The sequence below is a fragment of the Phyllostomus hastatus genome, unplaced genomic scaffold, assembly GCF_019186645.2.
Source record: "Phyllostomus hastatus isolate PE091 unplaced genomic scaffold, TTU_PhHast_1.1 phas_contig_1, whole genome shotgun sequence".
NCBI classification, from domain to species: Eukaryota; Metazoa; Chordata; class Mammalia; order Chiroptera; family Phyllostomidae; genus Phyllostomus; species Phyllostomus hastatus.
In genome coordinates this window covers 13,799,949-13,826,419 of record NW_025333498.1, presented here as the reverse complement: position 1 = coordinate 13,826,419, position 26,471 = coordinate 13,799,949, and the positions used below count along the sequence as shown (strand labels likewise).

The 26,471-nt window shown below is 41.1% G+C and overlaps 1 protein-coding gene across 2 annotated transcripts in view; it reads right to left on the bottom strand.

The window, feature by feature from the left end:
- Positions 1–25,757, bottom strand: part of PDE11A (phosphodiesterase 11A) — a 322,202-nt gene extending 296,445 nt beyond the window's left edge. For both annotated transcript variants that reach the window (XM_045833325.1, XM_045833394.1), the window contains exon 1: positions 24,543–25,757. In XM_045833325.1, the coding sequence (XP_045689281.1) occupies positions 24,543–25,469 (927 nt within the window). In that variant the 5' untranslated portion in view covers positions 25,470–25,757. The remainder of the gene's footprint in view (positions 1–24,542) is intronic.
- Positions 25,758–26,471: the final 714 nt, after the last annotated feature.

Here is a 26,471-nt window from a genome sequence, read left to right as displayed (position 1 = left end):
GAATCGGACTAAAGTATTAGGAACTATTTCCCAAATCCTGTCCTTAAAAGTTTTGATTTACTTCCTTTCTTAAGTTCTGTGAGATTTTCCTAGATGTTTTTTCTGGAATGTTATCTTCTACTCCACTTACTTACTATTGGGTTGGCCAAAGAGTCCATATGTTTTTTTCTGTAAAATAAAAGACACATTTTTCATTTTCAACAATAACTTTATTGACTTGGATATTTTGAGTATATCGGCTATCTTCCACATGGTATAACACTGATTGTTCTCAATTAATGTCTCAATTTGATTGCTATCAACTTCAACTCATCTACCCGACCATGGAGCATTGTCCAGTGAGAAATCTCCAGCACGAGACTTCACAAACCACATTTGACAGGTTTGATCAGTCACAGCACCTTCTCCATACACTGCAGAAATATTTTCTGTGTTTCAGTTGCATTTTTACCCTTCTTGAAAGAGTAAAACATAATGTGCCAAGATCTTGCATAGTTTCTTCTATCTTCAACATTTAAATGGTTGCACAGAAATTCACCAATTTTGATAAGTATTTTTAAATGCACACTGATATAACAGCTGTTTCAAATGAAATTAAAGACAACTAAGCACTACTAGAGCTATCTTATGGGAAAAAACAAACTTTTTTGGCCAACCCAATATTTTTTATTGCTTCAGTGGGCATCTGTTCCTGTTGGGAACTGCCCTGCCTGTTATCAGAAGCTGTAACCCCCACCTAGGCTAAGGCTGAGGGAATGACCTTGGACCATAAGCCACCAAGGAGACAAAAGCTTATCTCCCTGGCAGGAGCACTGCTTCTGCTCCTTTTACTTCACCCTGCCTGGCCCCCAATGCTTGGTCAATAGCCAATGATGGGTAAGATTCCCCAAGGGGGGAATGATCTAAGACAGGCACGATCACGTGGGAGGCCCCCAAGGAAGGACTTTGGGGGCTACAGCAAAAGGGGGTGATGGACCCTCTCCCCTTGGCTTTGACAAAGCCTGAGTCCTCATTGTCTGTGAGAAAATCTCCTAATCTCTTGGCTTCCTTACTTCCCTTGCTCCACCTAAGCCTGAAACAATGACAGGATGGTGCAGCCCTATGCTAGAAAGTGTGGGTTCCCCGGGTGATCGGGCCTAAGGAAGAATATGTGAAACCCTGTGAAACCTGCTTTGTTTAGAATGCTCTCAATTGAATGATAAGGGTCCAAGGAAGAAGTAAGTTTGTTCCTTAAAGTTTTTTATAGCTCTTTGACCCTGACTCAAAATAGGCCCTCAGACTCCCTTCTTACCTATTGTTTGATCACTTACACTTCCTGGCTATGAGTAATGAGCTTTACCTGAACTCTTATGCAAATGAACACAATAAAAGCCTGCTTGGGCAAGAGAATGGCGCGCTCTTCCTTAGGGGCGCTCTCCCCTAGAGAGGGTGGCCATGGTGCTCCCCACTAGAGAGAGTGGTCGTTCCGTCCCTATTTCCCCACAGGACCTGGTTGTCTTCTGTGTATGTTTTCCTTGTGTTTCAATAAGCCATCTGCAGGGTTCCGCGGTCACTGCCGGTCGGTGGCTGCAACATGTTCCCAGCGGTTAAACCAGTCCATGACTAAAGCAACAAATGTCCCAAAAGGCTCCCCCTCCAGCCAAGCAGCAAAAAAAGCTTTTGAACCCATAAATCACTGTTATGGATATAACTTCAATGCCCTATTCATAGCTTACCTATAGCTTCCAAAAAGTTTCACAGTAAAGAGAAATGTGCAATTTATTCTAGGATAATGTGCTTGCTTATAACACACCAGAGTCCAGGTTTTTTCTCAGAGACAAGTGTCCATCTCCTACTTTACAATGTGTGTATGCAATTTTAAGATCTTCAGAGAATAACTCTAGCTCTGCCTTCAAAGTTATCAATATCTCTAGAATATCAGGGAAAATCTGCTAACAAGTTCCTCCAGTTAATTCCTAATGACATAAAAAAAATCTCAGCAAGTTTTGGAACTGCCCAGTTGTGATGAAAAATGAAATGTTTTCATTTTTAAAGAAACCATCCAGGTAATACACTCACAACCCAGAGTCCAGAAATATCAACTGCGTAGTCTATGTCAAAGTTGTCTCATAACTCCTTACTCTTGTTTATATACCACAACAGAGACACTAGGTTGTGGGGCTTAAGAACACAAGTTGTGGCTCTAAAAAATCTGGGTTCAAAACCTGGCTCTCCAAATCCTGCATGATCCTGGGGAAGTTATTTAACCTTTCTGTATCTGTTTGCTCAACTGTACAATGGATTGATAACAGACCTGCCTTATGCAATTGTTGTATGAAACAAATGAGTTAATATATATAAAAGTGCTTAAATTAATGCCTGGTACGTAGCATGCTCCTTATAAATGTTAGCTATTACTACTATTATCATTTGCCTTCACAGGCATTACCTGAGGCATCTTGTCCCAGTCTCTCCAAGGACGATACAATTGTTGGGATCTTTGCAACTAAATAATCAACATCATCTGATGTCAATGGATGTGAATTGTTAACACAGCTTTTGAAAAGCATTCTAACAGATTTCTGAACTTCATATTTTGTCAAAGAGCCACCCCTTCTTTCATGAACAAGACTAATACAGTCTTGAGTATGTGAGCAGAACATGAGTATAATCCTTAATATCACTCATAGTAGCAACCGCTTAGAGTCTAGACACTAAGTCAGACAACCTGGGTTTGCAATCTGGCTCTGCCACTTACAAGCTGTGTAAACTTAGGCAGCTTACTAAAACTCCCAAAGTCCAGTTTCTTCATGTGTAAAATGTTGAAAGCACTGGTATCTATCTCATACAGCTTTGTGAGGATTAAATGAGATACCTAAATCTAGCACAGTGCCTAGCACATAGCATATAGTCAATCAGTGTTAGCTGTTGCTATTAATTTTTCTCTGGTTTGGTTAGTCCAGTTGATATGAGTTTTTGCTTGTATTAATTGTAGAACAACTTATATTAACAGCTGATATTTTAAGGCCCATAAAATATAAGAATAGAGCTTTACTAGCAGAAGTCTTTTTCTTGTGCTATTATAATGTCAGATTTAGTTCACCTGAATAGGCATTTTTGGAAGATTTTATTATAAACTTTACAATATAAAGCAATCTTGGAGTAATTGTCTAAGATACGTATAGAAAGAAATATGTGGAGGAAGGGGTTGACCTCTGTAACAGAATCATCAATGCTTCCTTTCTACTTAATTTTTGTTTGCTTTTATAATTTAAGAATCAGAATCAGAATGTCAGGATGACAAAAGCATAGAGTTAGAAGGTTAAAGGATATCTTAGTTGAGGAAGGCTGTTGACTGCCCCATCCAAGTCAAGCAGATATGGTTTGCCTTGGGCAAAGCCGAGCTAGTCAGTTCATCTTTACTTACCTCATAGCTTTCTTTTATTTTCTCAGTCCTTCAACCTATGCTGGTCCCATCATTGCTCTTACCAAGTGGTCAATTTATTTGTTAGTGTTACCTACTAATTAACTTGTTTACCAATGATGGACTCTCAGAGGTATTTGAAGATTCTTACAGTCAGAAAGATCAGAAAAAATGAGGGGAATTAAGCTATAATAATAGACCTATCTGTTGTGAAGTCATTAGTTTAGGGCTGAGGCTATTCATTGCCCAATATCCTTTGTGCACCATTCCTATATATAGGTCTGTCATTCCTGTGAGCTTGTTAGTGCTCTTAGATTGAATTATGTATAAGAACTTTCTTCAGTATTTGACTTGGAGACAAAGAGACTCAAATCGTACAATATAATAGTTGGCTATATCCTCTATGGCAGCGAATGGGAAGACCCAGAATCTAGCCTGAACACAGATCATTTCTTTCTGGAAAATATAAACCAATGGAAATACCAAGGAATGGCTTGTTTCCAGCCTTCCCCAAAATCTGTAAAGACAATGTGTTACTATGCAAATAGAGGTTACCACAAGTCCCCCGGCCTTCACTTCCAGCTAAAGGGTAGCACTAAATCCCTCCTCTCACATTCTGGAGCAGCCACAGGTGATGCTGTGAATGGCTCAGACATGGAGCTCATTCAACTCTAAGCAAACCTGGCTACAAAACTACTCATTTTATTACTTGAGCAGAATTGTTTTGTAAGGTTTCTGATCTTGGCTTCCACAAGTACGATAAAATTTTAGAGCTGGAAGAGCCTTAGAAATTATTTCTGCAGCCGCCTCATGTGACATGTGAAGACCCTGAGCTCCACAGCGAGCAGGACGTCTGCCCAAGTTTCCATGGATGACAAGTGCCAGCAGCTCAGATCTGTGTCCCTTTCCTGCTCGGGGGTCTTCCAGGGTTCTTTGCCTTCAGAGTGAAGGTGACTAGAATAACAAATTCTTCTAATAATCTAGCCCACCTTTCTGTCCACATTCTGTGTGAAAAATGGTTAGGTGTGAATTTAAACCCTTTAGGAGGCCAATTCAACTACCTAGGTAAAAGATAATGGTGATTTGTTCTGGAGTTATGTCAGCTGAGAAAGAGAAAAATGGATAGACTTGAGATCTATTTTTAAGAGTGAATAAATATAACTTTCTGATAGCTTGGATATGTTGGGTAAATAAAGAAAAAGAATCCAAAATGACGCCTAGGTTTCTGCTTGGGCAACTGAGGGTAACTGAGGATAAGGAAGATAAGACTTGGGCAGGATCGAAGGGCAGGGCAGAGTGGTGAGAGAAAAAGTCTCTCAATGTTTCAGATACAACAACCTATTTGAGAGGTGGCCCGGCATGTGTGAGAGGAGGAATGACTCTTCCCCTTCTCCAGATTCCATAAGGAGAGATTTCTCTTAACCTCTCCAGCCCTTGGACCACCCCCCTACCTTGCTCTTCACTGTGGAAGTAGGGTAAGTGATTTCACTAGGGCTCTAGGGAGACCAACTGGGCACACACAGCCAGCCCTTCATTTTCGGGAGTCAGGCTGCCCACAAGAAGCACACCTCTGCTGTGTTCCTCCATGCTGTAAGTTTCAAAGGGATAGGCCCCTCATGTGGGGAGGACTATGGCCTTGTTTACATCTGAGAGGGTAGGTCTATCTAATTCTGGAAGTACTGTATAAGCCCATAAATATAAGCCTATACTCCAGTATCTGCTTCATAAGTTATAAATGTGGTATTTTAATGTCCTGTTTCCTCTTTTGTTGTTTCTCATTTTAGTCATATCAGGGCAAAGAAGAAACATGTTATTCATTGGGTCTTCTCAGAGCCCCAGTGTGGCAGCAAGAATGTTGGAGGAGTACAGAGTCCTAACTCTAACGCATAGGGCCCTGTGGCCTCAGAGGAAGGCCTAAATGCTTGCTTCCTAATTTATAAAAGGGAGAGCATAACACCACCCCCACCTCTCTCACCAGAGTATTATGAACACCACATGAGATAATTCTAGAGAATGCCAGGCTCAAATTAAGATTCAAATATTCAAAACATCATTTTTAGTTCAAAAAACACTAAGGAATGTAAAGATAGAATTTCTGCAGGGAACACACACAAAATGGACAAACTGATATTACTATTGTAATAATAATTATTTTAGATATTTTAGCACATGTCTCCTTAAGTAAATAGTGGTTTATCAAAGGCGACAGCCATGCAGAAAAAAAGTCATTCATGTTCATTTATTCATTTTCCTATTTCAAATGTTGAAAAACTGCTCTATGCCTTAACTTTGTACATTTATAGAAAACTTGAGAATTAGAAATACATTCCTAACAAATGGATTCCTCTATCAAGAAAGGGGAAAATTATCTTTCACAAAGCTGGGGTGATTTAAAAAACAAAAACAAAACTTCCACACACAAGCCAGGCATTGCGTTCTACTAGAAATAATGAAGCAGAGAAGCAGATGTTCATTGTGGTTTTCAGTCAAGAGAAGATGGCAACTCTAGGAACAAAGCCACACAGTTTATAAAGCATTATTGACTTTCTTTTGATGGGTTGTCACAGAAAGGCAGCAAGTCCTGTGGCTGAATTTTACAAATGACTAAGCGAGCTTCAGAACATTAACATGTTGAGGGAGAAACAATATAATAACAGAGGTGATTAAATCCCACAAGCTTCCTGGTGGATTCAGGTGAATGAAAATACTTCTTTTCTGTGTACAAAAACAAAACAAAAAAAAGAACCCTCCAGGGAACATTCACCATGAAGAACGTTAGGTTAACTGAGACAAGACCTCAATCAACCAGCCTGAGAGTTGCTAGCATGGTCACTATGTGTTGCTATTGTAAAGAACTCCTGGTGGATCCTAGGCTGAGACACATACCAAAGAAATAATATTTATCATTGTTCTCATTTTAATAAAAGTTCCGGTGTTGGTATACCAAGTTTTTAAATACTAATTTCCAAGTTTTTAAATACTAAGTTCTAATGAGAATGTACTTGAGGGGCAAGAATTTTTCATATGGGAAGGTACTAACACACAGGAAATAAATTACAACCAAAAACCACATGGGTTAACAGTTTGAAATGTAATTAAAATCTGGGTATTTTATAAGAAAAACAAATATTTCATGTACCTGATTTTAAAATTAGAAAGAAATGTACAATTACAGGCCATATAGAAGTTAAAATTTAAAAAAAAAACCCTCTGGTGTTTTCTGAGTAAAACCTATGAGATTTTACATTTTTATTTGAAATTAAAAACTGGGAACAAATACTTATTTTCATTTTACATCCATTTTATGTTAAGGTCATTAATGTCAAGGAGGGCAAGAAGAGGAAGGGACAAAAAGAAGAAATAAGAAAGAAAAAGAGAAACTGGCGAGATGGAGAACGGTCAGTGGAAGGGAGGGTGGGAAAGCGGGGAGGAAAGAGTGAGAGCTGGGGGAGCCACAGGGAAGCAATTACACAAAGGCATGGGGTGTCAGAAGAGAGGAAATGGAGAGCATGAGGGAAAGAAACGGAGAGAGGAAAGGAAGACAGAGGGAAAGAAAAGAGGCCGAGGCAAGCCAGCAGTTCAGAGGCTTCTGAAATGTGTTGGGTAACTGTGTTTGTTGACATTATTGTTTCGTGACCTTTGAAGCATTAACAATTGTGATCACTGTCTTTGGAAATGGCATTGAACTATTTAACACTGCTGGTCACAGATGACTTTAGAAGAATTGCATACTTGCCAAAGGATTGAGTATTTTCCACAGGAATAATAGATAATCTAAATAAAAACATCTAGAGTCCAAAGAGGAATCGGACAATCTTGGAGGATGCTTCCCGGAAACTAGTGCAGACTAGAGAAACATACTTTTGGTTCTTTGGGGGAAGTGGAGTTGGTGGTGGTGCTGCTGTTTCATTTGCTTTCATCAAGGCTTGGTGCTAGGTTCTCTATACACATTAATTTGGTTTAAATCACACCCCTCAAATCAGAGAGCTCCCAGTCTGACCTTATATACTACCCCTAGTGAATCATTCTCACTTGCCTTAAAGCCATCACTACTGTTAAGTAAATTTGAAAAGCAGAATACATCTCCTTTGCTACAAAGTTGTCATTATTAACTATATACTCACTATTTTCCAAGTGCCCCCAGGCCTGTTATATTAGTTACAGTTGAACCTTTTCTATCTTGCTTTCATCTTCCCAACTCTGTTCATTCCTCTTCCCTACTGGTAGTAGGGGGATTGCTTGGTTCCCTGTGCCTTCCTTTCTCTAACACATTCCCAGCCTAGAACATCATAGCCCTGTATCTGACCACTTGACCTGGGGACCCAACCCCTCCCTATGTATAAGAGAGTGAGAGGACACTTGGTCTATAAATGGCATAGGTCAGTATTGTTAGCTAAATCCCCCATCTTTAACCTAGTAGTAGCCTAATAGTAGTGCCTAGGCCATTTGCCCTTGTGACAGCATTCTCAATTACATCCTTTTTCCTCATTTATTCATACAACAAATATTTACTGGGCACCTAACTACTACGCGCCACACACAGGGAGTGCTACACAGCCAAAACAGTCATAACATCTGGCCTCAACAACTTCACAGCCCAATGGAAAGACAAGTGAGCCAAAACTTACATTACCAAAATGGAATAAATAGCAAGAGTCATATGAGCAAAGTGCTATGGAAGTTGGTAGGAAAATAATGAACTTCCACGGGGAGTTTGGCATCCTAATTATTCACTCTCACAGTTAAAGCCATGGTATAGGTGCCACCCAAGAATGGCTTTGTGGGTGTGCAGCCAGAGCAGCCACACAGGATCCTGTGCCAAGAAACCCACCCCCAACCACCACTATGTGAAGTTTATACTGATTTAGAGTTTTGTACCTGAAGTCTGATGGAACATGCCCCTAGGGCTTACACACAGTCCCGCATCCTGCTGGTTCTCCCACTCCCTGCCCAAGCCCCACGACCTCTACCTCTTTCTACCCAGCGATGCAACAGGGTCAGGTTGATGGGGGATGAAAAAGAGAAGGTGCCCACATTCTGCCATTGCCCTCCATTCCCAGTGAGGTCATGGGCATGGAAATGAGGAGAGTCAGGGGTTCTGTGCTGACTCAGAGTAGAGCAGGGCACTGGCTGTCCCCATCCCAGAATGACAGCACAGTGGGTTTGTTCAGTAAGCAACTGTGGTGTGTCACCCACCTCAATCCAGGTATGGGGCATGTTCTGTCACAGAGATTAAAATCCTCTGGGTTTACCCATCTGTCACAGGTCATGGTGGCTGGCATGGGAGGATTGACTTCTCTGACCTTTGTTCTTCCCCCCATTTTTAATTTTTCGTTGGGTCCCACAAATTGCATGGCCAGGTCTGGCCCCACCCCTCAGACCTTTGAGCTAAGAGGCAATAAGCTCCTTAGCAAATTTCCTCCCTCCGGAGTCCTAGTCCCCAGTCCATTCTCAACAATGGCAAATAAAACAACAAGAATCCTCACTCTGTCTCCCCGGCTGGTGTAGCTCAGTGGATTGAGTGCAGGTTGTGAACCAAAGGGTCACCGGTTCAATTCTCAGTCAGGGCACATGCCTGGGTTGCGGGCCAGGTCTCCAGTGGGGTCCACGTGAGAGGCAACCACACATTGATGTTTCTCTCCCTCTCTTTCTCTCTCTCTAAATAAATAAATAACATCTTAAAAAAAAAAAAAAGAATCCTCACTCTCTGTCTTTCAGATCTTTTTTCCAAAGCCCAGCCAATTTCCCCCTCAGAGCTTATTGTGGGGGAAATCATGCACATGAGTTCTGGATGGTGAAAACTAGGAGTACCTAATAGAGAATATGGCTCACGACTTGAAGGTCTTGTGCTTTGAATTGCGTGTGGAGGCTGGGTGGGACTTGGGGCTGGGATCCACTCTGTGAGCAGGGCTCAGCTCTGTGGCCAGCCTCCCTGCAGTTAGGTATGACCACATGCCCAAGTCCTGGAGTCTAGAGAGACAATAAAACAGGAGCAGGAAATGATGGGGGCCACCTTTGAACCCAACCCATAAAATTTCCCACTTCATCTGTCCATTTCTTTACCCCTCAACCGCTGACTCATGTTAATACAGAGATCCACATTGGAAGCCCCACACTGAAGCTGTGGAGGCCCAGGAAGAACAGAGTCCACTGTTGGAGGAGAGCTACCCATCAGTCAGAAAGACCTGTGCTGAGCTTCAGAAGGGCGAGTCATAAACTGCTGTGTTACCACTGTGTGCCACTGAGCATAGGAGGTGTAACTTTTAGAGCAACTATAGTTACTCTCTTAATACAAAAATATATGAACATTTTTGAAAAAATACATAAAAGAAAACACAAAAGTGAAGAGAAAAGTCAGCCTACCACTCTGAGATTACCTCCATTCATGTTTTGGCATATTATCTTCCAGCCTCTCCCTTGGCACTATTCTAATTATGTTTTCACTAAGTCCTCATTATGTAATTTCATTTAATCCTGACAACAACCATTTAAGATAGATATTGTTACCCCATTTGAGGATTGCAGAAACTAACAACTGGAGAAGTAAAATATGAGACTACTCGTAGGTGGTGGAACTGGGAACCAAACCCTGTCTGTCTATCAGATCCTGAACTCAACCCCTCCCCTAAGATTTTCATTGTTAGGAAAACTGGGATGCTATTGTTTTCTAAATATGTCTTTCTAAATACTTTGTGGGCAACTTCTTCTAAGTAAATATTCTATTTTATGATGTACCATAATCTATCCAACCCTCTAGTTAGATGTTTGGGTTGATAATTTCACACTATTTTAAGTAACACTGCAATGAGTATTCATATGGACAAATTTTTGCGCATGCCCATAACAATTTCCTTAGGGCAATCTAGAATTGCTGCATCAGAAGTTATGAATATTCTTAAGGCAGTACGTGAATATTGCCAAATTGTCCTATAATACTGGTTTCCAAAGGGGGGGGAGATTTGCCCCCAGGGGACATTTGACAGTGTCGGGAGACATTATTAATTGTCACAACTGGGAAAGCATATAGAGGGTAGAGGCTACAGATCCTGTTAAACATCCTACTGTGCACAGGTCAGCATTCACCTCAACAAAGAATTATCCAGTCCAAAATGTCAGTAGTGCTGATGTTGAGACACTCTAGTTTACATAATGGTCCCAATAGTGCATGTCACCCTTGAGATGAAATAAAAAGCTGTAAGGGTTATTCCATTATTTAAAAGTAATTTACCAAGGACCTACTGTATGCCAGATACAGTGGTAGGTTCTAAGTTAGCATGAGGAATAGGGTCAGATTAACAGCCAAGAGAAAAGAGATGGTTTAGAAGTAAATTTTGACTTTACTTGCTAGAAAGAAAGCACATCTATTTCATTTTAACCTTCATATCTTTCCACATAATTTTGCACTCATTATTTCTTTTTTTATTCATATTTTTTGATTATGCTATTAGCGGTTGTCCCAATTATTCCCCCTTTACATCTGCCTGGCTATTCTGTAACTACCAATCTGTACTGCTTAATCCCCTCACCTCTTCACCCATTCCTCCACACCCCCTCCCATCTGGCAACCATCAAAACACTCTCTGTATCCATGATTCTGTCTGTTCTTTTTTGCTTAGTTTGTTTTTTAGATAGGTATGTACTTTTGCCATTTTACTATTCATAGTTTTGATCCTCTTTTCCTTAAATAAGTCCCTTTAACATTTCATAGAATAATTGTTTGGTGATGATGAACTCCTTTAGTTTTTTCTTGTCTTGGTAGCTCTTTATCTGCCCTTCAATTATAAATGATAGCTTTGCCGGGTAAAGCAATCTTGGATGTAGGTCCATGCTTTCCATGACTTTGAATACTTCTTGCCAATCCCTTCTAGTTTACAAAGTTTCTTTTGAGAAATCAGCTGATAGTCTTATGGGAACTCCCCTGTAGGTAACTAACTTTTTTCTCTTGCTGCTTTTAAGATTCTCTGTTTATCTTTAACCTTTGGCATTTTAATTATGACTTATCTTGGAGTGGACCTTTTTGCATCCACCTTGTTTAGGACTCTCTGTGTTTTCTGGACTTACATGTCTACTTCTTTCACCAAATTAGGGAAGTTTTCTTTCATTATTTTTTCACATAGATTTCCAATTTCTTGTTCTTTCTCTTCTCCTTCTGGCATTGCTATGATGTAAATGTTAGACCTCTTGAAGTTGTCCCAGAGGCTGCTTACACTGTCTTCATTTTTCTTATTCTTTTTTCTTTTTTGTTCTGATTGCTTATTTTCTCTTCCTTATGTTCCAAATGGTTGATTTGATTCTCAGCTTCATCCACTCTACTGTTGTTACCCTGTAAATTGTTCTTTATACCAATTATTGAATCCTTCGTTTCTGACTAGATCTTTTTTATGCTGTTAAGGTCCTCACTAAGTTCCTTGAGTATCCTCATAAATAGCGTTTTGAACTCTACATCTGATAGATTGTTTTGAACGTTTTGAACTCTACATCTGATAGATCTCCATTTTGTTTAGTTCTTTTTCTGGAGTTTTGATGTTTTTTTTTTCCTTTGGGCCATGTTTCTTTGTCTCCTCATTTTGGCATCCTCCCTGTGTTTGTCTCTATGTATTAGGTAGAGCTTCTATGACTCCATGTCTCAGTAGTGTGGCCTAATGTAGTAGGTGTTCTGTGAGGTCCAGTGGCACAGCCTCTCCTATCACCCAAGTTGGGTACTCAAGGTACATCCTTTGTATGGTCTGAGTATACCTTCCTCTTGTAGCTGAGCTTTAATTGCTGTTGACAGGTCAATGGGAGGCATTTACCCTGGCCAGTCAGTTGCAAAGACTGGTTGTGATCATTGACCACCAACTCTCACCCAGCTGTGCAGGGGCAAGGTAGTGGTACTCCAACATAGTCTGTCGCTGTCCACTGGGTGCATGGGCTCTGGGTTTTTCTGGATGGTGCAGGCCAAGGTCAGCCCCAACCTGTGTTTTGTCAGGCCACCTGTCTGAGCTATAAAGAAACTGAGATGGCTGCTGCTATTGCTGTGTCTAGGGCCATTTAGCAAGAGGTACAGGGAATGGAGGCTCACTGAGGTCAGCTGTTGCATGTTTGAGATTTAGGAAAGTCGTGAAGCGTGAGCCAAGATCAGCCATTCATACGGAAAAGTTTCTGTTAACAGCTTAGTTGGCCATAAGTTAGGTGAGACAGGTCTGGGAGATCTCAGAGGCAGGGCAAACAGTATTAGGCAGGCTGATGGCGTCTCAGATATGGCACCCACTCAGATATGGCAATCTCACTGCCAGCTCTGTGCTTGAATCTGGATGGATGTAGTTTCTTTAATTCTGCAGTTGTCAGAATTCCATTCAACTTTATTTTTGATGGTTCTGAATGATGGTTGTTCTATAATTCAGTTGTAGTTTTGATGTAGTTGTTTAGGAGGTGAGCCATGTTTACCTATGCCACCATCTTGACCAGAAGTCTCTGTACTACATGATTTCCATATAATTCTGCATTAAATTGTACAGGTTCCCTAAGGTTGCTACAAGAATAGATTAATATTGTTATATGACTATATACATGAACACTTGATTCTGATTATTTCAAGGCTACCTCTAAATAATAAAATTGGTTGTTTCTTCAACAGAAACTCAAGGAGTTAGGTATAAAACATCCCTTCAATGACAATGATTCCTCTTCCCCCATTGACCTTTTTGGTCTTTAATTTCACATAGCAGATCACCTCAATTTGGTTAATTTAAAGGTGTAAAAGTGTTTTCCTGCCTTTCCTACTTTAAAGTAATAGGAGCTCGTTGAGTGCCATTTCCTTTGTGCCTATTCAGTGGGACTCACAGCAAGCATGGTAAAAAAAAAAAAAAAAGGCAGACTGTGGGGGGAACCAAATCAGAAGCTGTTCCTCTTGCTTCTTCATTTGAGAACTGGGTGGCAGAGGAGAGAGGGCAGAGAGGCCTTGGCTCCCAGCTGTGCTATCAGCTTCTTCTCCAGAGATTCTGTGCTCTTCTGCCTGCTGGGCAATGCCTGGCACATTCACTGCTGCTGGCTCCTCTTTCCCTTGCTTCTCTGCATGATCATCTCTGGGCCATGATAAAAAGGAGATACTACCTTCTTTGGTTGTTCTGAACTTGCAAAGACAATGTTGAAAGAAGAGGAAGTGACAGAAGAACCTGACCCCAGTCTCACATACCTAAAGGCAGATTTTAAAAAGCCAGCCTTAACAACTGTATAGCACATACACCCTTTCACTTGGTGGTCCTTGGGAAGCAAAAGGAGAACAAGACTAAGGGGGAAATATGGGTACTACATAAAGGGGCCATTAGAGACCGGGGACTAGAGCTTCTCTTTTCCAGATAACCTTATGCACAAAAGAGCAAAATCTAGACTGGTTTCCTTAGCAACACTGCAATAAACCTGCCCACAATATCCCAAGCCCACTGTTCTTAATTCCATTACAGCTGTTATTAAAACTTTAAATATGTAATCATGCACATTAACTTGTCAAATATCTGTAATAACTATTAGCTCACTAATCTTGAACAGCTATTTAAATGGAAAGGGGTATCATGTTATTTCATTAAAATGAAAAAAGTAAAGGTTAAAACATTCTGATAATCTAAGTACTATAAGCATAAGTAGAAAAGGGATAATGCATAGTATTAAAATTAACACCATGTCTAAACAGAAAAACATGAAATAAAAGAGCCTATCTTTTTAGGAGATAGTCAGCACATTTAGAATAAAATTGTGTCATAGATTCCACCTAACCCAATAAACTATTAGAGCTTGATCACAAGCACTGAGATTTAGTGTTCATTTTCTCTTTAATGTCAGCTCCTAGAATTTATTTAGTTTACAAATACTAGACCCAAATATTTCCATTTTTTAAAATTTCTAATATTTTGAGAATAAAACTATAAATGATAGATCTGAATATTTCATATAGGAATTTATAGCACAGAAATCCAGTAGATACTTTTGAGATTACATATTATACTAGAAAAATAGACAGTGATCAATTGGAAAGAGAGAAAGAAAGAAAGAAAGAAAGAAATTAACTTTTTTGTGCTTATAAAGTATAGAATATGTATATCACCTGTAAATCCCGACAGTCAAGCAAAGCATTTGATTACCTTATATTTTAAAGTAATTATTACCTATGTATAAAACATCATGTATGCCTGGTGCTCAGTTAAAATGTACCTGAGATTTGTTTTAATCAGTTATGATATAACACACAGACATGGGAATGATTGCCATGAAGGAGGAATGTCAAAGTCACAGATCTTTAGAAACACAGGCACAGCATACCACTCAGAGCCACATGGGGACAGACCAGGGTCAGTCAGAAGGCAGAAGGGGAGAGGGCATACATGGCCCAGAACCTTTACTGGGGTTCTTTCAGGAAGGAATGAGTGAAAGAGACCATGTTCCCTGAGTCCGTTCACAATGAGACAATTTGAATAATTTTGACAGGTTCTGGGCTGTAGAGGTGAGCCCTAGTTGTGCAGTGCCTGGCTCTAGGGTGATTTATGGCAGGGGGAAATAGTGGCTTGTGTGAGAGTTTGATAAACAAGACAGCTGGAGACAGGGAGCTCTGGATAGGTTGCTTTGTATGTCAAAGGCACACTAGCAAGAGAGTCATCTGCTCTCTCCATTTATTGGCTCACTATGGGAGAGGCAGTCTCTCCAGGATCAAGGCTCCAAAGGCCAGAATATCAAGAATACAGAAAATAAGAAAATATAGTCAATACATGTTTTAAACCAAAATTCTTCTTTTATGTTCAAGGTCCTCCCCAGGATCAGGCCCTATAAATAAAGCCTGCTGGACTGTGCATTTAAAAATATTAACAAAGCCTTACATTTCTTACTTTGTCTTTTTGAATATGCTCTCTTTAGAATCTAATGATTGGATTTAATGATTATATCCTTACAAAATACCATATGGGCTAGACACATCTGGACATATCCCTATGTTATAGCTGAAAAAACTAAGGCAGAACTGGAAACAGAGTCCAAGATTCCTGTCTCCCAGTCTAGAGAATATTTTTATTACACTCTGATGTCTTTTATACAGTTTCACAAAGTGATTAGTAGTTTAAGAATTTAATTCTCAAACAAATGGGCTTAATCAGGTGGTAGAGGGAAAGGTTTTATGATGAGACCAAAATCATCTTTTCCCTGAACATGTGTTTGGCCCAAGTCATCTCCCATAGAGTTTCTTCTGGGAAATAGAGGATCAGGAATGAACAGAATTACTTGAAGAGAGTAAAACAACCGAATATCATTATGGGATTTCTGAGCTCATTTTCAACAAATGTCAATCATTATGCTCTATATACTGCTGGAACTTAGTATTCAGATCAAAGAAGGAAGGATCATCAAGGAACATATATAAAGGACCCTTGGACAAAGCCAAAGTTGGGTAGGATTGAGGGTGGGAGGTGGGTGTGGGTAAGGCAGGGGAAAGTGGTGGTGGGAAAATGGAGACAACTGTACTTAAGCAACAATAAAAAATCAATCATTAATTAATTAATTTTTAAAAAACAAAGAAGGATATTTCTACCTGACTTGGTCTCTACACACACTTACATCCCTGGTGAGTAAGCTAATATCCCTGGTGATTCTGGGAAGGCCCACTTGGCTCTCCAGATGCACTTGTCACCTTTCCCTGCCCTATTCTGTGCCTGGAGGCTAACTCCTATGGGCCATGCCATCAGGGCTTTCTTTGCCCTCTGGGCCTCAGACAAAGCTGGGTTCAACCAATGAGTGGCATTGGCAGGAGACAGAGGGAGTTCAGAGAGTAGTGTTTGCCTCTCACTTAGGGTCATGGTTACCAGTGGCTGAGTTTCTGTCCCCGAGCACCACAGCTCTGGCTCTCCCATAGCTGTAGCTCTCAGGGTTCTGGTAGTTGCACCCTACTCTTCAGGTTGAAGAGTGGCAGTAAATTTCTAGATCACAAGAGAAGCTGTACCATTTACCCTTAAATACCTTATTATTTCATCTGGGAGCTAGGATGAGGAGGAGGTGGTGCAGCAGCCATCCACTGCATTGGTGATAACTCCAGGGGAGAGAAGGGAAAAAGATGGCTCTCACTTGAACACACCCCATGGACACCTAGTAACTACATCTCGTAAAGAGTAGGATGTAAATGCAAGTGTCTCAGAAGTTGTGAGACCTTTCAAGGGTATGTGAAACATAAGATATATAATCAATAAATGTGAAAGGGCAATGTTTCTGAAAAATAAATAATTATAAGATAGTCAACATAATAATAAGACTTCATAAGCCTTATTATAAATATTTATAAGGTTGGTCAATATAATCTCCCATATCTCAAAGGATTTTCAAAAAAAAAATCCTCATGTCCTCAAAACCTAAGGCTGTAAGGGGTATTTCCGCTTCAGTAAATTTTATTATGTGATGGGGTGGGCAGGAGAAAACTGGAGCATGCACGTAGCTGAAACAGTGGGTTAGCCAAAACAGTTAGCCAATAATGCTGCATCCTATGCTTCTGCCTTGAAGTTGGCAGTGGGCTGTCACTTATTGTTACTATTTGGTCAGTGGCAATATGCTTTCTCTACAACATGGTCTCCACATAGAAACGAGTATGAGAAAACGGGGAGGAGGGAAGAGTCTAGCAATTAATATGAAGATTTGATCAATGCAGAAAACAATTTATATAATCACCAGTTACCTGGTTTTCATAAGCCCGATTTTTTTAAAGCCTACAAAATAGGGCCCAATAAGTTAAAAGACATGCTCAGAAGGTGAATTTCCTGGTTTAGCTGTCCAGATGTCCTGACTAGGTGGAAGTTTCTGCTTGGAGGTAGTTAAACTGATCATATAAAGGAAGTATCAGTGGTAATTAACTCAATTGCATTAAGTCCTATTTAATTTAATTGCATTAAATCCACTACAGTGACTGACAAATAAAAATCATATCTTGACCTTGAGTTCACAGTCATGAGGTCATTTAAATACCCTAATACTTATAATACTAACAGAAAGGAGTACATGAAAGCATTACAGAAGTTTAAAGGAGGGAAATCATGTCTAATTTGGGTGGGATGGGGCAGGGATCACCAAGAGCTTCATGCAATGGAGCCTAAGGGGTGAAAGAATTTAAACTGGCAGAGAAAAGAAGGCAAAGGGACAGATGTAAGGATGCATACAGTAGTTAGTCATCAGTACAGGTCACAAAAGGAGTGGCAGGCATGAAATTTCTGGAATATGGAGATCTTTTTGAATCCCAGCTCCTTTACTTCCCAGCTGAGTGATTTTGAGCAAATTATTTCACCTCTCCAAGCCTCAGTTCCTCCTTCTATAAAATGGGGGTGGTAGTAGCTACTTTCAGGAATTACTGAAAGGATTGAGAGGCAATGCTTTCCAATGAGCTGATGCCTAACTCGTAGTTCAGTGCTCCCAAAACGTAGTTATTGTTAATCAATACTTAGGCTTCAGTTTCCCTTTTGACTACCATTATATTTAAATTTTTAAAAATTGACACCCTAAGGAGATATCTCAAAAGTTCCTCATTTTTTTCCTTTGGTTGAAAGAGAGTTCTTGTACCAAATTTGCAACAGCCTAATGCTATATTTTATGATAGAAAATAGAATTTATCATTAATATATGAAACCACTGTTCAGTCATTAAAAACAACCAATTAATAAGAAACTCTTGGAAATATGGAAAATACACTTGTTATGCCAGAAAACTTTCTTAATATTTTAATCCAAGAAAGAAAGAAAGAAAGAAGGAAGGAAGGAAGGAAGGAAGGAAGGAAGGAAGGAAGGAAGGAAAGAAAGAAAGAAAGAAAGAAAGAAAGAAAGAAAGAAAGAAAGAAAGAAAGAAAGAAAGAAAGAAAGAAAGAAAGAAAGGAAGGAAGAGAAAGCCAGCCTAAATGCCTATATGTGACCAGGAACCAAAGTTTGTCCTAAAATATTAGTCCTCCAACTCCCTACTTTATGACTAAACTGCCTCTCTTATGACTCAAATTCTACTTTCCAAAAGAAGGTGGTTGCAAAACACCACCCTCAAAATAAGTGTCTAAGTAGCAAGCAGAGGACCTCAAAGATCTTGTTGACTTTCCCATAAAACAACTCAAAGCTATTCCAGAGGAAAGTTCCCTATGACTCTTCAACACTATATTAAACACGAAATACTAACTTCCAAATTAAGCCAGCCTGGTAAATAAACAGATGACCTAAATCTCAGGACCCAAAATAAACTGGTCAGATTAGTAAACATTTAGCTTACGGGTTGGGAAAAAATTAAGTTAACCTTAAATTACCTCCCCATGATTCTGTAGGAACTGCACTTTTCTGTAATCTACCCTCACGTACGAAGCAGCAAATGCAGTTTGTCACTGTGTTTATCATGATCGTGTGTCTGTCAGGAAGAAGGGCTGAAACAGCAATGTTTCCTGCTTCAAGCACAAAATCAATTCTGATTCTGAGGCAGTGAACATGTTTGTGGGCTTGGGGGAATTTTTCGACCACTACGTGCAAAGCTGAAATAAAATTTCATGAAACTCCTTTATAATCCTAGTGTTGGAGTGGGATCAACAGCTGCCTCTTAAGCAAATGCCAGTAACTTAATCACAGAGCTGTAAACCCGCGTCTGTCAGCACTGGCTCATTAGGGAATGAATCATTTTTGTCACTGATTTTCTAGCTTCATGAAATTAGTCTTTTCTGGGGCCAAACACTTTTCAATGCAGTTACTGCAATAGAGATTATTCTAAAATAAAATAAAAAATAAAATTCAGTGAAAATTAATTATTAAATATTATTATTTATATTATTATTTAATGTATAGGATAGAACAATGCATCATTAAATACATCTTCATGTATAATATTTTGTTCTGTTTTCCATCTCCTCTCTTCAAAGATAAGCACTCAGCCTTCCTTTCTTACATCGTGAGAAAGCAGAGCAAGATATGAATGAGCAAAGATGAAGACAGAGTAGTCCTGGCAGAAAGGATGACAAACACAGAAACAGAAGGGCACTGTCCTGGCACTGAAAATGGCACCCAACTTAATTAGGGTGGAACTAAGGCCATGTGAAAGCAGCAGACACTGGGCTGGAATAAAATTCAACTTTTTCACCTAAGACTCAGTATGACTGAGTGAAGTTGCAGGGGGCTCCCTGCTTGAGATTTAATTTGATCTTTGAATTTGTGTTTTGAATCTGTGCTTTGGAGTCCAATGGGACAGTGATGTGTGAGCCTGGAGCTTGAAGCTGGGAGAAGTCTCTTCTCCCACTGCTTGCCCAGGACTGGTTCTTGGCCACTGATCTCTACTCTCTAGTGTCCTGAGTCCCACCCAGACTACCCCCTTGTCAACCCTGCCCTGTGACCAGGAGCCACAACCAGCTCACATTGATTGGGGCAGAGGCCCGCATCCCATGTCTGCCATTGCCCTCTGCTCTTGGCTGGGGTCTGGGTGGGAGTGTGGGAAGGGTCAGGTGCACACCCATGCCATCAAGGGCAAGAGCAAGGCTGTACTCATCCCAACCCAGCGCTAACAGCACTGTGGTGAATTCAGCAGGCAACTCAGCAGGAGCCTCTCACCCACCCCCAATCCAGGTATTGAGAGTTTCTCAGCATGGAAGTTAAAATCTCTTGGGGGTCTCACATCTATTGTGGGCTTGGGCAGCAGACCCTTAAGGAGGGAAGCTTGACTTCTCCACCTCCAGCCAGGCTCCTGCTTTATCATTTGCACTGAGTTCCACACATTATGTAGGTGGCTCTACTTAAAATCTTTATTTACGCAGCATCTCTTCCTATTGTTGACTTCATTACCCTTCTCCACACCCCCCAGGTTTAGAATCTCTGAGTTGTCACTGACTTCTCTCTGTGCTAGCCCAAGTGCACATGCAGGACATCTCCCGTACGTCCCCTGCTGTCCGTTCCCCCATTCCTGCTTTAGTTCAGCTGTTCATCATGGCTCTACCAGACCACTCATTACGGACTCCTCATTATTCTCATAGCTTTGAACCTCCTCATGTTCAATCCACTCAACCACAGTGACCAAGGCACCCAAAACATCTCTCTGATGATGCTAAAATGTTTTTAAGGGCTCCCCGTGGCCTACTATAAATGAAGCTCAGATTCTTTAGTCAGGTATTCAAGGTCCCTTCTTCTTTTGCCATCACTTTTGAATAGTACTTACTTTTGAACATTAATTCTATAATGTATGCAATACTTTGGCCAAATTAAACTACTCACTCTCCCCTATACATATTTTGGGCTTGTTCATCATCATATCACTGCTGAAGTCATTTTGCTGAACTTTGAACACTTCCCCTGATGCCACAACCATCTCCAACAATAAAATCTAACCCCTTTCCTAGTTCAAATGTCACCTCCATGAAGTCCTCTATCACGAGCCCAGTCACAATGTGACTTCATTTTCCTCTAACACTAATGCCATTTAGTTTGGGTCATTAAGTACAGCTTGGCATTAGTAGTCCATGAATAGGGCATGCCCCTTGACCGTAAGTACTCAGAATGCAAGAAGCTTGTCCTCTCACCTTTGTACACTCACAGGCCTCCAGTCGGAGCCTTAGGTATAGTGGGCACTCAGTGTGTGTTTGTTGGAACTAATGAATTAATGAATCTGTTGTGTAAACAGATTGGGTTTTCTGAAAGTCTGGCACACCTGCAACCCTTCTTCATCACCCTCCTTCCTCTTCTCAGGGCACCTAACAAAACATCCTGGCTGCTTTTCAAACCCAAAGACCATCAAACACCTGTATCATTATTTTCAACACTAACAAAAATATCATCTCACACTTTTTATTAGTGTTTAAAGTGCTGTGTTCTGTATGTTTAGAATAATCTCAAAGAGAACACCTGTTACTTGAGTGCTCTTATTTTCAATCTCTTGAGGGCAATTTTTTCATTACTAAATTAAAGTGGCTGTTTAATAACTTATAACTGTCAAGGGGGAAAAATAAATGGCAGCCATTGGGATCCATACTATGTACCTAAATTTTTTTTTCCTCTCATGATTCTTTATTTGTCTCCAAATTTCAAGTCTGTTTTTTAGGACTAATTAAAGAAAGTAATGAAAAATAATGAAATAAACTGAAGAGTATTTTTGCTCTCAAAACTTCCATTCAACTTTAGTAGTTCATTAAATTATCTATCCTTGACTCCAGAATGCCACGCTTGTTGTCATAATCTCATAAGTGTGTTCATTGCCTTTGTCTCACCCATATTCTGAACCTAATCCAAGAGTATCCTCGACCTAATTATCCAATGATTTGAATTTTGGAACTCCATGTGATAATTCCATCTCCTAAAGAAAAAACATACACTAGTTGAATCTGAGCAAGAAACATCTTTAAAATGTAGTAGTTAATGAAGAATCAAGGAGGGTAGTTATATTTTTACATAGAAACTTCAAGATGTTAAAAATACATGATGAGAATTACAATAGCACCATGATAAAAGAATATGCATTTGGAAGATTGTCGGTTTTCATTAACAGAAATCTGTAACAGCAGGAAATGGGTGGGGGGAAATACTAGAACTTGGGAAGGATGCAATGTCAATAAAACTTAATATAAAGTTTATACTGCTTGAGTGACTCAGAGGAACAAAGTGTAGAACTTTTGATAGGCTAGGCTAGGTCAAGTGTTATCAATCACATTTAGAGAAATCTTTAGTAGACTGTAAAGCTAATTCAAAAATACTTGATTTAAGGGTGGAACACAGCTCAGAAAAAAACTAAGCTGGTCAAAATGTGCTAAGTTCACATCTCAGTCCCTGATAAGGAGAAAAACAATTGAAAATGAGATAAAAGAAAGAAAAAGAATACTAGCAAACTAGATATCATCAAAGTCATCATTTCCTGTTACCATTTTTTGAGTAATTGTATGTGCCAGGTAATGTTTTGGAGAATTTAATGCAATATCTCATTATATTTGCAAAACAATAATTTGTCATGTAGGTGTTATCCCCACTTTGCAGATCAGGAAACTGAGACTCAGAGATCAAGAAGTTCTCCCAAGGTCACACTAGTGGTGACTGTGATGCATCATAATGAAGAAAAGAAGTAGTTTCATCAAAGAGTAGCCTAAGTAACATAAAAAACACACCAGGTTAAAAAGTACATAGTGGTAGCCAATGGGAAAAGAAAGGAGAAACTTTCTAGGCAGATTGAAATAAATACAAGGAGTGAACTAAAATTTTAAACTCTCCATGCCTGTAACAACACCCTTCTCTTTCCTGCCTTTGCCAGCCCTCCCACCAACCCAGTGTCACAGTCATCATCACTATCCTGGAGGGAAACAAAATCAGTACCTCTCCTGTCCCGATGCCAGCTTTCAAATACTAAAAGGCAACTTTGCTTTACTCTCTGTCTTCAGGGTAAGAATAGGGCACAGAAGAAACAACAGCTGCTGAAAATCTTATTTTCTGTGCTTGTGATAGTGCCTCTGGCCACAGTTCTAGTCAGCAAGAAGACAAGTTAACTGCTGAGGAAGCCAGGGATTATGCTCTTGAAGAAAAGACAGTATATGAAACAGTATGAAATAAAAGTTAGGAGCTGAAGGAGGGGAGTAAGAAATAAAAGCTTTGTAAATGGAAGAAAATCAGTTGGTGACAAATAAGAAAAGTAAAGGCAAGAAAGAGAAAAGACTGCAAGCCTAGGCTATAATAAGTATCATCTAACCAGAAAGGGACTTTTTTTTAGCCCAAGCATGTAAGAAGGTTGTGGAAATACTGGGAAAGAAGAGTTTACAATACAGAATCTTCAACATATCAATTATTAAATGATTTTATTTCTTCCCATGGTTTTCTGGGATTGTAAAAAAGAACACCAGACACTTGTTAAAGATTATTCATGGTTAATTGACTTAAACCTATCAGTCTTCAAGAAGTGTATAATGAATAATGCACCTAATCAATAACAAAAGGTTAACAAAAATGTCATTTTGACAGGCATTCCTTAACATTAAAGGGTTGTATAACATACTGACACCTCACGAAAACACGAAACTTGGTTTTAGTACAAGCTAATCAATTTTCTATGTAAAACTGTCAACTTTCAGATGAAATATAAACTTTTTCCTTTCATGTCATTCCCACCACTTTTGCTATTCTGATCAATAGCAACCAAACTCTAGAAAAACATGTAGCTCTATTAAACACGTGAAAGAAGTGTTCATCTCCCAGTTCTTATGAACCCCGAGGAAGTCTCATAGAAAGTGGCATCCAGTTTCACCATGTTCAGTAAATAGATAATGAAGGAATTAGAACTAACCAGCTCTTGGATCCAAGATCTAATATCAAGTTCAAATCACTGTGAAAATAAAAAGCTTAGGTAGATATACCAGATGACAACCTGTTGGGCTTCCTTTTCCACTTGAAACTAGCATGTTTACCCTGCTCATTGCCTTTGGAGTAGCTAGAAAATTATCAATTTTTTGTTTCACAAACTAAAGTAGTGCTTAGTCCTGTTAAAAGCTAATTGCAGATAATGCTGTATTCTGTATTCCAGCCTAGAGATAAATAATCCTTCTACTTGTTCAACTTCTGTAAATTCAACAACAAAAACAGTTAAAACAGGTGCTAAAAAGGCACAAATATGTCAGAGGCCCATTCTTTTCCTGACCTCCCTTCTCTTCCTCTTCTCCTCTACTTTGGAACTCATGCAACTGTAAACGAGAGAAGGGGACAGGCAAGCAGGCAGGTGCTTTGTTCTCCTTCCAACCACGAATGAGAATGAAATGCATTATGGTCCCCAAAAGACATCAAAGACGCCAACATGCCCATCTTCTCGAGACTAACACTGGAATCCTGAAGTACACATCTTTTTCCATCATCCCACAAATGCACTCTAAAACCACACACTGTTATTCTTAAAGACAAAGTATCTTGACAGAGAACATGTGGTATTATTGGATGAAAAATGAAACTCTTGGGCTACATGAATTTTCCACAAGCCACTGGGTTAGGGCAAGATCATGACATCAACGATGGTGTAGAAACACTCTAACTAATCTGACCTCAGAAGAAATTTAAATAGCAAGAATCATATTGTGAAGAGTCTATATTAATGTGTTCCTGGATGCCAGAGGGTAACTGAAGGCTTGGCTCCCAGGCCAGTGGGGATGTGGAAGGGGGACACTGCAAAGTCCTACCTGGTAGGCATCAGGAATGTTGACCGTTTCTCCATGCTCCCCGACATAGCCAATGATGCCTTTGCCCCAGGGAACCTGCACCTCGTTTGAGTTCTCTGTGCTGCTGCAGGGCAGCAGTGGGGTCCCTGCATGCACATCAAACAATTTGGAGACCAAACTCTTCTTGCCAGCAGCCACCCTTTCCACCAGGAACAGAGAGCAACGATCAGCATCTACCATGAGGCAGACGAAGATGAGGATCTTGTAGCTCAGGCTGGTAAGGTCAAGGTCATTGGAGATATCCTTGACCAATTCCAGAAAGAACTGACGCTCATTATGCTTTTTGAGGTGGCACTTGTAGTCCATGGCCGTAGGGGGATATTGAGGCAGATTCACCCTCGATTCCAGCAGGGCACTGAGAATATGGGCTGTGGTGGGGGGCAGGGAGCTGGCCTTCCGGAGAAGCGCCCTCCGCCGTACACTGCTCAGGGGCTCCTGGGCCCGGGAGGTCACTTGTTCATCGTAGGTCCTGTTCACGTGGATGGCTTTGGAGCGAGCAAAACTCTTCCTCAGCTCTTTCTGAGAAGCTCTCCGCTGCGGGCTCCCATCGCCCCGGCTGCCACTGGCCCAGCTGGGACTCAGGGGAGCCCCACCAGAGTCCCCGCCACCGGGAGTGGGCTGGCTCTTGCCAGAGCCAGTTGGTCCGGTGGCACCATCAACGCTGCTGCTGCTGCTGCTGCTGCTGCCTCTGCCACTGCTGTGAGCCACGTTGCCGGTGCCGGCCAGGGCAGGCCTTGGGCCTACAGCCCCCTGACCCTCACTGTGCCTCTGCAGCCACTTCTGCACCAACTCCTGCTTCCCCTTCCGCATCAAGTAATCTTCAAACAACTCTGGGTGCCTGTCCAGGAAAGTTTCCACCTCCCCAAAGTCCAGGGGGGAAGCAGTCATGGTCCCAGACACAGTTTTCACTGCCTGTCAACACTTGGACCAAATGTTTACCTTTCTCAGCCCTCTAGCTGGTCCTGCACATGTCTACCCCACCAGTATTCCCAGCTCCGTGTGGAGATTCTGCAGAGAAGTGGATTCCTAAGGGGCTGAGAGGTGCCCCTTCCTTCGGGCTCAGAGAGTGGCTGGCACGAATCCCAAGCCCTCCTGCTCCGCACAGGTGCCCCCACCGAGGTGCCGCCACCGCGGCCACAGGTTCTTCCTAAGAAACCTGGAGCGATCGCAGCTCTCGCTCCGGCTGCTGTCGCCGCCGCTGTAACCGGAGGAGTGGACCTCGGTGAAAGGGAGGCAGGGCAGAACACGCCCCTGAGTGAGGCTCGGAGCCCGAGGGAGGAGAGAAGTGGGAGGAGTGTGACGCGGGCGCCCAACCAGCCCAAGTCCACGGTGCAAGATGCCAAGCTGTTCCTGGAAGAGTCTCTGATCCGATAGGATCCGCGCCGGGGAACACGGCCGACTCCCTATTGGAACAGGAATTGAGGGAGAAACGCACCTTGTTTCTTCCCCCTCCTTCCTCCCCTATCTCCCCAGCCCTTCCTATTCCCAGCCCTTTAACCCTCCAGCAGTTCAAGGAGGCCCCGCGGGGTCCAATGGAAGTCCCTGGCACAAGGAAATGTCGATGTTTTGCAGTAATCAGACCCAGAGGAACCGAGGATTCTCGGAGACAGACAGGGTTATTTTTCTGGGATATGACTGTGGATTCTTGGTTCCTAGAGACTGCCAGCTAACACTGCCCAACTGCTTGTGCTCAGTAAATATTAATGGAACTGGACTTACCCGAAATTAGTAAATGAAGTTCCCCTATCTGAGCAGTTCATGACTTTAACCAAATTCATGGACCTGGGATTGGAGCGGGAAAAGGATAGTACTTGAGTTAGGGACCCAGCCTAACAGAGGCACATAGCAAAGTGGACTGGAGGGTCTCAGGGGCTTCCTTCCAAGCCAGTC